Source organism: Hemiscyllium ocellatum, chromosome 25 (genome assembly GCF_020745735.1).
Source record: "Hemiscyllium ocellatum isolate sHemOce1 chromosome 25, sHemOce1.pat.X.cur, whole genome shotgun sequence".
NCBI lineage: Eukaryota > Metazoa > Chordata > Chondrichthyes > Orectolobiformes > Hemiscylliidae > Hemiscyllium > Hemiscyllium ocellatum.
Window position 1 is genome coordinate 8,920,845 of NC_083425.1, and position 16,710 is coordinate 8,937,554.

Below are 16,710 nucleotides of genomic sequence, written 5' to 3' on the forward strand. Positions count from 1 at the left end.
ATTTGTATCATTGATAGTCACAGGTGAGGATCCGGAAGACTGGAGATTGGCAACTGTTAAAGAAAGGTGGTAAGGACAAGCCAGGTAACTATAGACCGGTAAGCCTGATGTCGGTGGTGGACAATTTGTTGAAGGAAATCCTGAGGAACAGGATGTACATGTATTTGGAAAGGCAAGGACTGATTAGGGATAGTCAACATGGTTTTGTGTATGGCAAATCATGTCTCACAAACATGATTGAGGTTTGAAGAATTAACAAAGAGGATTGATGATGGCAGAGTGGTAGATGTGATCTATATGGACTTCAGTAAGGCGTTCAACAAGGTTCCTCAGGGGAGACTGGTTAGCAAGGTTAGATCTCATGGAATACAGGGAGAATTAGCCATTTGGATACAGAACTGGCTCAAAGGTAGAAGACAGAGGGTAGTTGTGGAGGATAGTTTTTCAGACTTGAGGCCTGTGACCAGTGGAGTGCCACAAGGATAAGTGCTGGGTCCACTACTTTTCATCATTTATATAAATGATTTGGATGTGAGCATAAGAGGTACAGTTAGTAAGTTTGCAGATGACACCAAAATTGGTTGTGTAGTGGACAGTGAAGATGGTTACCTCAGATTATAATGGGATCTTGATCAAATGGGCCATGGGCTGAGAAGTGGCAGATGGAGTTTAATTCAGATAAATGTGAGGTGCTGCATTTTGGGAAAGCAAATCTTAGCAGGACATATACACTTAATGGTAAGGTCCTAGGGAGTGCTGCTGAACAAAGAGACCTTGGAGTGCAGGTTCATCGCTCCTTGAAAGTGAAGTTGCAGGTAGAGAGTGAAGAAGGCAATTGATATGCTTTCCTTTATTGGTCATGATAAGCCTGATGAAGGGCTCTGGCCCGAAACGTCGAATTTCCTGTTCCTTGGATGCTGCCTAACCTGCTGTGCTTTAACCAGCAACACATTTTCAGCTCTGATCTCCAGCATCTGCAGACCTCACTTTTTACTCCATGATATACTTTCCTTTATTGGTCATGATGAGGGCATTGGTTAGGCCACAGTTGGAATATTTCGTACAATTCTGGTCTCCTTCCTATGAGAAAGATGTTGTGAAACTTGAAATGGTTCAGAAAAGATCTACAAGGATGTTGCTAGGGTTGGAGAATTTGAGGTATAGGGAGAGGCTCAACAGGCTGGGGATGTTTTCCCTGGAGTGTCGGAGGCTGATGGGTGACCTATTAGAGGTTTACAAAATTATGAGGGGCATGGATAGGCTAAATAGGCAAAGTCTTTTCCCTGGGTTGAGGAATTCAAAACTAGAGGGCATAGGTTTAGGGTGAGAGGGGCAAGATATAAAAGAGACCTATGGGGCAACTTTATCATGCAGAGGGTAGTGCGTGTATGGAATGAGCTGTGAGAGGAAATGGTGGAGGCTGATACAATTGCAACATTTAAGAGGCATCTGGATAGGTACATGAATAGGAAGGGTTTGGCCGGGTGCTAGCAGGTAGAACTAGATTGTGTTGGGATATCTGATCGGCATGGACGGATTGGACCGAAGGGTCTGTTACCCTGCTGTACATCTCTATGATTCTATGACTCTAAATGCCTCATTAAACACTTACATGCCATATCCGTTATCTTTTTCAATTCATAACAAAAATATTTTTATCAATCATTAATTAAAGTTAAACTACAAACAAATGTATCTAAAAATAGTGTAGTGTCCTATCAAAGTATGCAAGTGTGTTTAATGATTTTTTTAAAAAATGAGAATAAAGTTTAATTTAAAAATGCTAGGAGTTTGTTGATGATTTAATAAGTAAGTGAGCTGCCCTGTGTGGTACTAGCTCATACACATGAGTAAACTCCATGATTCAGTAGTTTCAGTATGGACTGTGATGGAACACGATTGCCTCTAAAGCTCTAGCTGTCTCGTTATTGTTTTCACAAATGGATTTTCAAAGTAGAGCATCAGCAAAGAAAGCAAAAACTTATTGGCTTCAAAATACTTAGAGAGTCCTGAGGTTACGAAAGATGCTATGTCAACACAATTTCTTTATGATGGTCTTTCATTTTAATTCTTCATCCCTCGCACTGACAAATCTGTCTTTGGACTGCTGCATTGCTTGAAGAAACAGCACCTCATCTTTTAATTAGGCACAAGGAGGAAGTGAGGACTGCAGTTGCTGAAGATCAGGGTGAGGTGCTGGAAAAGCACTCCATCGCCAAATTGTAGTCATTGGAAGCCTGGAGGAAGTACACCTCATCTTCTGCTTTGGGACCCTCCAACCACACAGGATCAATGTCAATTTCACCACTTTCCTGATCTTCCCTCCCCTCCCCCCACCTTATCCCAGATCCAAGCCTCCAACTCTGCACTGTCCCCTTGAACTGTCCTACCTGTCTATCTTCCATCCCACCAACCACTCCACCCTCCACTCTGATCTATCACCATCACCCCCCACCTTCATCTACCTATCACAGTCCCAGCTACTGTTCCCCCCAGCTCCACTCCCTCCTATTTATCTTTCAGCCCCCATGTGCCACCCCCACATTCCTGATGAAGAGCTTATGCTGGATACTAGAAAGGTGGACTCTCCTGCTCCTTGGATGCTGCCTGACCAGCTGTGTTTTTCCAGAACCATACTTTTTGACTTTCAGTTAGGCATAGCCTACCAGACTCAGCATTGAGTTGGGAGACAGTGAGGTTTGCAGATGCTGGAGATCAGAGTTGAGAGTGTGTTGCTGGAAAAGCACAGCAGGTCAAGAAGCATCTGAGGAGCAGGAAAATTGAGGTTTCGGGCCAGAGCCCCACACACTCTCAACTCATCACTAAGTTGAACAACTTCAGTCCATACTGTCTATGCCCAACTTGTTGCTCTTTCTTTGTTTTATTTCTCTTCCTTGCCTTTCATCAGCACTCACTTGCCCTTGGCACATCTTTCCTTGTTTCTTTTCTTGCCAAATCACTACTCTGTTTATCCCTGGAGGATTAACTTCTTTAATCCAATCTCTCCTATCTTTCACTTTATCACAATGTTCTTCTTGTCCCACCCAATCACTCACTGCTCAAAACCTGTTACTTCTTACTAAACTATTCCGTGAACTCATGGAAGATCATTGACTTGAAACATTATTTATTTAACTCTCTCTTAAAGGTGCAACTTGACCTGCTGAATATTTCCATCATTTAGTGTTTCTTTTTCTTCCTTTATTATTTTGACAAAGTATTTTTTTATTATCTTGTACATTACTTAGAAAACATGGGATATTCCTTGATTTGGTGTCACAAAGTCAACACTGAGGTTTCCCAGGATGAAGACTGTTGACATTCAACTTGAAAAAAAATGAGGAGCTGTTCAAGGTCTTTTGAAGAACTATTGTCACTGAATGGACTCACGTTCAATTTCTAACTTGCAAGACAAGGTGTGAAAATATTATTTACTGTAAGAAGTGTTGTCAGAAGACATCAAGATTTTTCTGTTCATTGTTTAAACTTGCAGACTTATCTGATCATATTTACATACTCCTTAGTATTTTAACTGAATGTTTTATTTCATTTTAGAAACATATATTTTCATTGTTTTAACACATAAAATCTTATGCATTTACATTTTCTTTTGTTTGAAATTTGAGGAATTTTTCAGAGTTCCTCCTTTGTGTTTTAGACTTCTCTGGGAGATTGTTTGACTGGACTGTGAGGGCATGTGCCAAGTGTAATTTTTGTCCTTTCATGAGATGTGGGCATCACTGGACAGGCCAGCATTTTTGGTGAGTCACATTCTTGAAGTGCTGGAGTCTGTATTAGGTACAATTTGTTTAGGGAAGGAGTTCCAGGATTTTTAATCTCGTGACAATGAAGGAACAGCTATATCAAGGAATTGTGGATTGGAGGAGTATTTGTACGTCACGTCCCATGCAGCTGGTACCTTTGTCTTCCTAGGTGGGAGAGGTCTTGGGTTGAAAAGTGCTGACAAAGAAGTCTTACTACATTGCTGCAGTGCATTTTGGATACACTGCTGCCACTGTGCAATGCTAGTGGAGTGAGCCAATATTTAAGCTGATGTTGAGTTAGCAGATTGCTATGTCCTGGATTCAGTGTTGTGCCTTGTGGACAGGCTTTAAGGATGTAGCAGGTGAGTTACTCACTGTAGAATTCATAATTTCTGACCTACTTTTGTATTCACAGGATTATACAGCTAGTCCAATTCAGATCTGGTCAATGGTAACTGTGGGATTGTGTTCAAATAACAACTGAAATCTGTGAGTGGCAAACATAGTATTTTTATTCAGCAACCCTGGTAACACAAATTTGAGGTGGTGGTAGAATCACCAAACACAATTCTCACACTAACTTTTTAGACACAGTTTTAACATATATTAAAATTTGGTGTTCCATTGTTTTATCTATAGTACACAAAGGTTTGAGGGGCTGCTGTCCTGAGAGACAGGAAATGGGTTAAAATATGTGCTAAATACTGGCTGCTATTCCTGATAGAATTAAGAGTGTCTGTCTGATCTGCTTGCATAATTAATAGCAGTTAGCCCTTTTGTCTTTCAGGTTAGTAAATGTTAGTAAAATGTACTCGGCCTATCTGCTCTAAATAAGTTAGAAATTTTACTTGTACTTAATTAAAAAATAAAGGATATTAAATTAATGACTGCAGCTGGGTTGTATGATTTGTTTACTGTTTGTCAGTATGAGTTTCATTCATTCATGCAATTTCACAGAAGTGCTGTTTGACAGTTCGTTTCTTAAAGGGATAACAGCCCAGTTAAAAGGGACTTAACAAGTACATACTAATTGGAGAAAATGTTTGGTGTCCTGTAATCTGTTCAGGTTTGAGAGGTGGGGTTGTTAAGGGCTGATTAATATCATAATCTTTCCATAGTTTCAGGTAGGTCATAGAGATGTGATGGTGCGGTAGGTATTGTTCTGAATAGGTTAGTAGTCTTTGATATTTATTCAGAGGTAGCTTTTGATGTAAATAGGTCTGAAATGGTTGAAGGTATGAAGGAGCAGTAATGGATTTGGAAGTATTGCTTTAATTTTAGTCCATCTTGCCATAGTAAAATATACTATGGTTTTAAGAATGAAAGAATGAAACTGTATTATAGCAAATAAAAGTTAGGAAAGGGTTATGAATGAATGAACAGGAACTCAGTATTAATGAATATAATGAGCTGGCGAGTGAGTTAATAATGATAACCTATAACACTATATTTCACAGCATCCCACACCCAAGTTGTTGATAGTAGGAGATTCAGCATTGGGATTCCCATATGTCAAGTGGAGAAATTCACATTCTCTTTGAGGATGGTCATTCCTTGGCACTTATGTGGTGAAAATGCTATTTGCCATTTGTCACTCAAAGCATGGTTACTGTCCAGGTTTTGTTGCATGTGGACATGAACTGCTTCAGTTGTTGGCAATGAGTATGATTGTCCACCTAAGAAATTACATGTCACTGCCCGTGGTACTGTAGATCCTCATGTAGCTGATCCTAGAGTCACATTTCCAACATACATTTGGCTGGTGTATCTGGGAGGTGGAATCAGTCCTCTGCCTTGAGATTGTTGACATTCCTTTCTCCAAATCCTTTTCCAGACTCCCTCCCACTGATGGCGTTCTCAAAGAATTGTGTTCCTTCATACGGGAACTTCCTTGGAGTCAGTTTCTTCTATACAAAGGTCTTCCATGCATCTATGAAAATCTTCAAGGAGTCATTGTAATGTTTGCTTTATCTTCCTCTTATTCAAGTGCCTTTCTTGAGCTAGACGAGATGATTTAGTTTGGCAGTCAGATCTCAGGCATCCTCAGCAAGTGCTGGAATCCAAAGTAGAAGGTAGGAGACTGGAAGAACACAGCAAGTCAGGCAACATCAGGAGGCTGGAAGAACACAGCATCAGGGGGTGCAGAAGTCAAAGCTTCTGAAGAAGTGATGCACACAAAATGTAAATGTCGACTTCTGCACTTCCTGATGCATCCTGTGACTATCCACATCCTAAGCATGTGGCCAGCTCAGTGGAATTGCCTTTGAATGATTGTGGCCTCAATGTTGGTGCTATTGGCTGCTTCAAGGATACTGATGTTGGGACATATGTCCTCTCAAATGATTTAGAGAATCTGTCTCAAACAGTCTCAAATAGAAGATGGTACTTCTTAAAAGATTTGAGTCGTGTCTATATATATAGTCTAAGCTTCAAAACCATTTAGAAGAATAGGAAGGATGACTGCCATATACACAAGGGTCTTGATATCTACACAGATGTTACAGTTGTCAAATGGCCTCATCCTTAGGCATCCGAAGGCAGTGCTCACAGACTGGATGCAATGTTGAATCACTGCATTGGTATCAGCCCTACATAAGAAGTAACTTCCCAGGTAAAGGAATTGTTCCATGTTGGGAAGATTTCTCTGTTGATCTTAATGTAGAGATGAACTGGAAGTTGACTAGGGATGGATTGGTAAACATTTGAGTCTTCTTGAAGCTGAGGCTGAGACTAATTCTATGGTACTCTCCCACAAATGCTTTAAGTAAGGCGAGAAGATTCTCTCCCAAGAGAGAAGAGATGACATTGCATTCCATATGCTGATATTCCACAAGCAAGGTGGGTGTAATTTTCTTCCTGGATTTCAATCAGTTGAGATTGAAATTTTTACATCCATCCTGTAGATTATGTCCACACTACCAGGAAGCTTGTTCTCTACAAGATAAAGAATGGTGGCAATGAAGATGGAGAAAAGAGTAGGGCGATGATATTTGTCTTAACCTCAAGTGATTCTGTTATATTACTATCAGCAAGGACAGTTGGTGATAGCTTGTCATGGAGGAGATGGAGGACAGCTGGCCTTTGACAAGGTCTTCCATACCTGTATCTGATTGACTGTGTCAAAAGCCTTTCAGATCGATGAAGGCCATACTGCTTCAGTATCTGAGCTGTAAATGGTGCTGGATGCTGTGCATTCATCAGCAAACATCTCCATTCTTGTCCTTATGATACAGGAAACGTTATTGATGAAACACTGATTGGGCCTGAGAAGATTACCTGCAGTATGCTTATGGAGATGTCCCGGGGCTGAGATGGTTGGTCATCTCCCAATTTGCTCAGTAAGGCTCCAACCTGTATTGAATTTCTCACCAATTTCAATTGACACAAATTTTACAAGAGTACTATTAAGCCACACTTCATTAAATGCTACCAAGCTGTCAATAACAGTCACTTATGCCTCACATCAAGTTTTTCATTCATGTCTGGACTATGGCTCTAATGAAGTCATGGATCTGAAGTAAACTGAGTGAGTGAGCAAATTATTGTCATGTGACTGCCACATATTAACACTGGCATAGAGTCATAGAGATGTACAGCATGGAAACAGACCCTTCGGCCCAACCCGTCCTTGCCAACCAGATATCCCAACCCAATCTAGTCCCACCTGCCAGCACCTGGCCCATATCCCTCCAAACCCTTCCTATTCATATACCCATCCAAATGCCTCTTAAATGTTGCAATTGCACTAGCCTCCACCACTTCCTCTGGCAGCTCATTCCATACACGTACCCTGTAGGTCTCTTTTATATCTTTCCCCTCTCACCCTAAACCTATGTCCTCTAGCTCTGGACTCCCCGACCCCAGAGAAAATACTTTGTCTATTTATCCTATCCATGCCCCTCATGATTTTATAAACCTCTAAAAGGTCACCCCTCAGCCTCTGATGCTCCAGGGAAAACAGCTCTAGCCTATTCAACCTCTCCCTTTAGCCTTATCTGCTATGTATGTCCTGATGAAAGGCTTTTGCCAGAAACGTTGATTTTCCTGCTCCTCAGATGCTGCATGACCTGCTGTGCTTTTCCAGCATCACTCTAATGCAGTTTTGTATGTCCCCCAATTGTAACACATAATGGTTTTGTTTTTTAAAAAAATATCATGGCAGCAAGTGCACAATTTTAATGATACAAATGAATCAAAACATCAGTTTCAATCATACTTGTAGACAATCATGAAAAATTGTAAAATGCAGGTCTCCTTAATTTATATGAAAAAGTGAAATGCATCCTGCACTTTGTATTAAATCCATAGAACATATGTTGTCAAGTTGAGTGTTATAAAGTAGAGGACTGGGCTATTCATTTGTTTTCTTATTAGCAGAAAGGTGTTTTCCTTTTCCTTCCTTAATTCCATTGCACATTTGTGGGGTTGTGGAAAAAGACAATAGCAATGAATGGTATATTGAACAGGTGATAGAGGAAAACCAGGCACGGATCGGTCGAGTTAACTTCCAGTTTAATTGATTTCTATCTTATATCTTCTCCGACGACTATGGTCATTGTTCTGTACAGTTCCAAAACACCTCTTTCTACGTGTGAGTCTAAACACTTGAGTATCAGCGAACTGTGTACTCACAGAAAGATGAGTGAGGCTTAACTTGACATTCTCATTAACAGGCAGATATGAGATTTTGTACAGGAGCATAAAGTTTTTACTTTCAAAAAAAGTAAGACCCGGGGTTGAAGCAAAAATATAAAATGCTGGGGGAGAAAAAAACTCAGCAGTTGCGTCAGTAAGTGTGAAGAGAGAGGTAGAATTAATATTTAATGTTGGAAACCTTTTGTCCACTCATAGCTGAGCTACACTTTGGAGGGTCCACGGGTTTCGAGTTGGGGAGGAAGGCATTAGGAGAAAGCCTGTCCCCTAAAGGGTTGCAAGATGATGATCGAATTGTGCAGAGAGAGGAAAACAAAGGGCACAGGGAAACTCTGCACCGAAACGCTTTCGCTTTGCGGAATTTCTTGCTTTGTTTGTTTCACTGTAAGGGTCCTTTTCATTGGGCTATCGGTGGAGGACGGTGTGTTATGAGAATGCTAATTGGCCATGGGCTGCTGCCGCCAAGCTCCAAAACCCCTTGTTACACCACCCTCCTCTCCCCCCGCGACCCTTTTGACTGTCACCCACTTGGGAATAAAGGGGGAGGGGGTGTAAAAGTTGGGCTCAACAGGATGCACCGCACTTTGGGCTCAAATTCTGCAACCGATCGGCGGAAATGCTCTGCTTTCCTGCCCTGTCTTATCCGGCTGGAGATTAAAAAGAGTAACCAATAGTGGAAAGCAAACATCCTCTCGCGTTTGTTGCAGAAAAGACAAGTTTCCGTTCCTTTTACACGGTGGGGGTTTAATGCAAAGTTTTTTCTTTCACCTCACCAAATTGTTTTATAATCCAGCCCAGCACGTAATTTGCAAAATAAAACAAACTCCCAGACATTCAGAAAAAAAATAGTAAAACGTTGTTTCATTGCACGGAAAACGAATTTCTTTTGCATTTTATTTGTAAATATGTGATGTAAGCAACGGCGTTGTCATACTTGGAGAGTCTACAGCACAAAACAAAGATATTCGGCACATCTTAACTGTGTCCGTCAAAAACAATCACCTAACTGTTGTAATCCCACTTTTCAGCACACGGCCCATAGCGTTGCATGCTTGCCATCGCAAATGCACATCTAAACACTTCTTAAGTGTTAATAGTTTCTACCTCTACCACACTGACAGGCAGTGAGTTCTACATTCCCACCGTTCTCTGTGTGAGAAAAGATCTTTGAGTGACATCGCTTCTAAATCTACTGCCCCTTAGCTCAAATCTTTGCTCCTTGGTCATTGATCCCTCCCTCCAGGGGACAGTTCCTGCAAACTCTCTGCCTCTCATACAAATCTCAATCATACACACAGTCAATTTCTTGGCTTTTATTTTGATGAATTTTGTCAGGTATTGTTGATAATACATATATAAGTAACTGCATTTTGGACATTTACAAGGTTTTGTCAAATACACAACTTTGCAATCTTTATTTTGCATTCCAACAGTTTATGGTAAATGACAAAATTACATTTATTTTGTTTGCATTTTACAATGTTCTGTTAAGTATATAACATTAGATTTTACACATTTTTAATTTATTTAAATTTACAGGTATCCTTTCATAAAACTTCTTTAAAATTATTTTACTAGTTAAATATAAAACATTGCACCAATGAAAACAGAAAACGCTGAATAAATTCAGCAGGTCTGGTGGCACGTATGGACAGAAAAGCAGAGTTAACATTCATGTTGAATCTAACTACCAGAATCTGCAGTATTTTGCTTTTATAATAATTGTTTTTCTTTCTTTTTTACAAATCTATTAGATCTATAACATGAACATTGCAGTATTTTTGTTTTGCTTAAAAATCCCTTAGCTATAGAAAACCTTGTTTTTATTCTATTTTATGAGGTTTAGTTTATATATATTTTCTTTCACCTTTTACAAATTTGAAAAATCTTTGATCAAATGTTGCATTTGTGTTTATGAGTTTTTGCTTATGTATATTTTCTTTTACATTCTACAAGTTTGGTTTATCTATTTATGAACGAGACTAGGTATTTATGAGCTCCAACATTCAATTAAAGATTATGGTTGAACATCTACTTCTGCGTCCCTTTACTTCATGGTAAAGTATGGAGCCAAAATTCACAAAGGACCACTGACATCTAGGGTCGTAGTGTCAGAGATATACAGTGTGGAAACAGACCATTTGGTCCAACTGGTCTATGCCAACCATATATTCTAACCTAAGCTAGTCCCATTTGCCAGCACTTGGCCAATATCCATCTAAACCTTTCCCATTCATATACCCATCCGTATGCCTTTTAAATGTCATAATTGTTCTGGCCTCCAGTACTTCCTCTGGCAGCTCATTCCACACACGTAGCACCCTCTGTGTGAAAAAGTTGCCCCTTAGGACCCTTTTAAATTTTTCCCATCTAACCCTAAACCTATGCCCTCTAGTTCTGGACTCCCTATCCAATAAAGAGAATTAGCTTGAGAGTGACTGCCCCACAAGTCAAGTCTCCATAACATCCAGAATTGGGATTGAACCCCTCCCGTTGACTTTATTCTGCACCACATTCGAGTATGTAAAACATTGCTTTTGTATCTTGTTTCACTTTTTGCTGATAAGTTTTTCTTTCAATTAATATCTTTGAAGATATTAGGAGGAAGGTATAAAGGACATGTCAGAGGTAGGTTCTTTACGTAGAGAGGAGAAAGTCAGGTCTGCAGATGCTGGAGATCAGAGCTGAAAATGTGTTGCTGGAAAAGCGCAGCAGGTCAGGCAGCATCCAAGGAACAGGAAATTCAGCTTATGCCGCTACGCTTTTCCAGCAACACATTTTCAGCTCTTTACGTAGAGAGTTGTGAATGCGTGGAATGTGTTGCCAGCTGTGGTGGTGGAAGCAGAGTCATTGGGGACATTTAAGCGACTGCTGGACATGCACATGGATAGCAGTGAGTTGAGGGGTGCGTATATTTGACATTAGGATTAAATCTGGGCACAACATCGTGGGCCAAAGGGCTTGTTCTGTGCTGTACTTTCCTATGTTCTAATTTACAGCTCTGTAAAATACGCAATATATAAAACATTGCATTGATTTTCTTGTAGGTAAAAACAATGACTGCAGATGCTGGAAACCAGATTCTGGATCAGTGGTGCTGGAAGAGCACAGCAGTTCAGGCAGCATCCAACGATTGTTTTTCTTGTGTCTTCTGTTTATATTTTGTTCCTCATTTAACAAATATGTCAGTGTGCATATATATATTTATAGTTGCTTTCGCATTTTACAAGTTGATGTTTCGAAAAATTGCATGAAATAAAAATCTGCTTGGCTCTGTTTTGCTGGCTGAGGTTGTGTGTTGGTGATGTGTGAAGGGCCAGAGTTCCGGGGTTGCTGCTCGTGCCAGGTCCCGGGAGGCGGCGCGCGCGAGGTGCTGGCTGTGATGAAGGGGGGGGCGGTCACGTGACCAGTTGACTGGTTGACAAAAATGGCGGCGATCCCCGAATACAACATGGATGCCGGAAGGTTGGAGTGAAGCAGGAGGCGACGGACGAGAAGGAGGAGGAGGGGGAATAGAGAGAGGAGGGGGGGGTAAAAAAGGAAAAACAAAAATAACAATAAACAGCTCGAGGCTCGGCGCCTCCCGCCCGGCATCTGCGGAAAAGGGAGGCGGGAAAGAGAGTCTCTGAAAATAATAATAATAAATCCAAATCTTTCTTCGCCCCTTTGGGGTGGGAGGGTTGAGGTGGTTTTGAGGGGAAGGTGAAGGAGGCAAAGGGGGGGTTAAAATAAAGTGAGGCGGAGCTGGAGGGGGTGGGGGGGAATCACCATGAGAGGAAGGAGAGGTAGGCCGCCCAAGACACTCGATGCTTCGCCGGCGGGAGGTGGCGGGGGACCGGCCGGCAGCCTGAGGTACCGGGCCACCGGGGTCGGCAGAGGCAGAGGGGCCGACCGGCGGCTGAATCACGTCGAAGCTGGCGGTAGAGGGAGCCGGACCTCGAGAGGCGGCAAGGCGGGGAGCCGGGGCAGGGCCAAGGCCGCGGCGCAGCAGCCACGACAAGGCAGCCGCTCCCGCAGGCTGACCGTCAACAAAGTCATCTACGACGACCACGAGAGCGAGGAGGAAGATGAGAGTCTGGTGTCCGAGGAAGACGACGATGACGACGAGGACGAGCGGGAGAACGAGGACGAGCAAGATTCGGATTATCACCAGGCCACCGAGGAGGAGGAAGAGGAGGATGAGGACGACGATGCTAGTTATTGCACAGAGAGCAGCTTCAGGAGTCACAGCACTTACAGCAGTACTCCAGGTAATGCTTCCAGCATCGCCAAACTCCCGTCCTTTTTTTTTCGTTAAAGAATGTATATTGTTCGATGACACCTGCATGACATGTTTGGTTGTATTGTTTGGAGACCTCACTTAGCCAGGTAATTACATATGCAAGATTCATCAAACTCTTTCTGCATCCGTGCATGCAACAGTTGCCATGAAATGACATTTACGAAATGCGACTTAACTATTGGGAAATGTAATCTAACTTAAACTATCATGATGATCCAGAGTTGCATTAGTTAATCGCGCAGAGTAAGTAGTTTGTTGAAGTGTTGTTGAATGGTTGGGATGTGACTAAATTCTACACACAAGTTGTTGTTCATCTTGTTAATGAGTTGGTTATGGGTTTGATGGGGAAGAACCTCGGTGACAACTTGACAGCCCAATTGCTTTTGACATCAGGGAAACAACTTTTAAAACTGGTGCAGAGGTATGTATTTTTCAGTTTTAAAGTAAATCTGTTTCTTTTCAGTTAACTTAAACTGAGAAAAACAGGAAAATAATGAAAATGTAAAACTAGGAATTGAAACAAAATAATGGAAAAGTCCAGCGATAACTCAGTCTTGATTATAAATTATTTTGTTTTGCCTGTAAAGAAACAGGTTTTAAGTCAAGATCCAGTCATCAGGGCAGTTTAATAGTTTTTTTTCAAGTTAGCCATGAACCTTGTTAGATGAAGTAAGAGAAACACAGATGTACTCTATGTTTATATAAGATTTTGTAACTTTTACAACTGTGATTTTAAAATTGTTTGAAGGGTTAAAATGTCCTGTACTTTGGAAAATAATTGATAGATTACGCAAAATATTTTTATTTTAAGAATTGTGTTCAGATTGTTTGTAAATTTGAAGACCAGTTTATTTTCAAATATTCTAATTATTAATAATATTGCTGAGATTTAGCTTCCTTGCCATTCAGAAAGGTTAGAGACAAAGAAACCGTGGAAGCTGGAATCCAAGGTAGACAAGCAGCTGGAAGAAAACAGGCAGCAAGACAGCATCAGGAGGTGGAGACATCAACTTTTTGGGTGTAACCCTTCTTCAGGACTCTGGGTGGGTGTAAGGGGAGCTGCAGATAAAGGGGTGGGGGGAGGGTGTCCATGCAGGGTGGTGAGTTATGGACAGGTGAACATAAGTAGAGGGTTCAACCTGATTGGCAGAATGAATCCGGTTGGTAGCTGGAAGGAAGGGTCAATGGGAAGAATGGAAGGAAGGCTGGGAAGGGAGTTGGGGAATGGGAAGAGAGGTTATTAGGAAGGTTAAACAAGTTTTGATTCTTAAAAGAAATATTGGATCATATTTTCACAGAATTTTGCATTTATAGTACAGCAAAATTTACAAATGGCAAACTGTTAAAACATTACATAATGCTTCATAAAGCAATCTTGTGTTGTCAGTAACACGAAAGATGAGTAAGGATGTAACTTCTCCCTGAGAATCAAATTGACAGCAACTGTCATTTTATGTTTTAATCAAACTATTATGGCACACCTCCATTGCATTGAGAGATGGGATTTGAACCTAGATCTTCTGACCCAACTATTATTTTAGGTGATGTAGTCATGTACTACAATTACTTAGGAAAATAATGTTTGATTAATTTTGACAAGCCCAACAATTTTAATATGGGTCTATATATTTAGGTTATGGATACCCCATCCCCTTCTGCATGCCGTACCTCTTTTGGGTTCTAGTTCTTGCCATTGGTGATGATAGCGGCTTCAGTTCTTTTGATCTTCTTGCATGCTTCACATGGCCGCGTGTGGCATTCACCATTCAGACTGTAATTAATCCCAGGCCAACTTTCCTCTCCCTCAATGGGGCAATCAGGAAAAATTGAGCATTCTGCCTCTCGAATATTGCCTGACTGTTCAAGTTGAAAGAGTAGAAAATTTTGGTGCTTGAAAATCACAGCTGGTCAGGCAGCATCCAAGGAGCAGGAGAGTCGATGTTTTGGGCATAAGCCTTTCCTGATGACCCAACCATAATGATGAAGGTCTTATTCCCGAAATGTTGACTCTGCTGCTCCTTGGATGCTGTCTGATCTGGTGTGCTTTTCCAGGGCCACACTTTTCAACTCTGACTCTCCAGCATCTGCAGTTCTCATTTTCTCTTTTTCATGTTGAAACCCACATCCCTGTTATTATCATCTCAAGAAAAACTTGTTTAACGTTCCCATCCCTGACATATCTGCTTCACAAACAGTTAACTCAGAACCCAACTTAGGACCTCCCTTCAATTGTGTTTTAAATAGCTATTACAAGTTTCCTTGAACATTACATTTCAGCACCCACCACATTAAAACAATTAAATACATCTGAAGTTTAAAGTCATTATGTTATCTACATGTAAGTAAACCTCTCCAGTTAAGTCTCCAATGTGACCTGTTGACCGTTGACATTTAATTACTTAGTCCATAAGCTTTCAGTCACACCTCTAACAGCCATTGCTTTAATTGCAATGTCCCAGATCTTTAGAATAGTCTTGGAAACGTTAATACACTTTTGCTTTCCTTCAAAAACCTATGTTATTTTGTTCTTGCAAACCACATTCTATCTTTACCTGGAACCCCACTACTGCAAAGCACAATCATCTTGATTCAGTGTCATTATTTGAAAATCTCGCAGTTTTTCTAAAGGAAGTTTGAAATGAAAATACAGCCATTAGGATATTGATAATTTGCTTTATAACAAGCAAAAATAGTTGCTTTAAATTGCCATAAGGTGCCATCACTTCAAATCAAATTTTTGGTTACAAGTGTTTGAGGTAAGTACTGATCAATTAATTTTGTTTTTCTTATTTTGTACCTGCTTATGGATGTGGTAAGCGTTCAAATGCTGTTTTGGTTAATGAAATAGGTCTAGACTGCCTTTCTGTCAATGATTCTTGTAAATTAACTTAAATGTCAAAAACTAAAAAGTGAATTAAATGCTCAATGTTGCATTCTTCAGTGGTCTTAAAACTCAACAAAAGTGCACTTTGAATGGGCAGTCAGCTTATTAACACTTTTTTTCTAACGTGCCATTTAACCCTTTCTTCTTATTTTGCCATTCGATTAGATTATTTCTGATCTGTGATTTGATTCCATATCTTTATCATGCTGTATCTGAACCAATGCTTGTGAGCCAAATGCTCAGTCATTTGAACTGACAGTGTTTGTGCATTATTTTTCGTGTTAAAATTGGACTTCAGCACAGTTAAGAATGGAAAACTAATTAAATAGTGCAGCCCAGCAGGAGGCCATTTGGCCTGTTCACTCTGCGCTTCTTTTGAAGATCAATCCAGTTAGATCCTCTTTCACTCAATGTCTCATTCTCATCCTCCCCCTTCACCCCATCTTCCACCCCCATTCTATTCGTGTAACTGTAATTCCTCATCCCTGGAGCTGTTCTAGTAAATTGCTCTGTACCCTCTCCAAAGCTTTCATGTTCTTCCTAATATGCGTCCAGAGTTTGATGCAGTGTTCCAGCTGAGGTAGTGTTTTACATGTGTTTAGTGTAGCCTTTCTTTTCCACTCTGTCTTGAATTAAAAAGAAAACAGTCCCTTGTGCTTTATTAACAATGTCCTGATGCTTTCTAAGAATTTGTGCCCAATGTAGTGCTTTCACTAAGCAGCAGTTGCATTTCAACAACTCCGGTCATTGTAGGGATCTTTAGTACTGTATCCACAAGTGTCAGTGCTTTCTACCATGTTGTTTCAGTTTGTTGAACAGTACTTGAGCCACACTTGGATAATTCAATTTAGAATAGCATCCCATGATCGATTTAAGCAAAATATTTAACAGTATTGGATCTGGATTTTCAGCCTTCCCTCAAAAGCACTTCCAAACTTTTTTATTTTTCAACTGTCTTCCCTCTCATAGCATGCTGCTTTTAAGTTTATAACATTTGGTTGAATTACATAGCTGTATTCTCACTCAGCAATATTTCAAAAGTTTAGGAGATTTGAGATGCAAATAATCTTACAATATTTATGCAATAGGAATTTATGTTGTATACATGCAGGTTATTTTGAAGTCAT

At 40.6% G+C, this 16,710-nt stretch overlaps 1 protein-coding gene across 14 annotated transcripts in view; it reads left to right on the plus strand.

The window, feature by feature from the left end:
- The first annotated feature begins 12,186 nt into the window (after window positions 1-12,186).
- bptf (bromodomain PHD finger transcription factor) overlaps window positions 12,187-16,710 on the plus strand; it is a 152,647-nt gene continuing 148,123 nt past the window's right edge. For all 14 annotated transcript variants that reach the window (XM_060844739.1, XM_060844746.1, XM_060844740.1 and 11 more), the window contains exon 1: window positions 12,187-12,667. In XM_060844739.1, coding sequence (XP_060700722.1) covers window positions 12,187-12,667 — 481 coding nt within the window. The remainder of the gene's footprint in view (window positions 12,668-16,710) is intronic.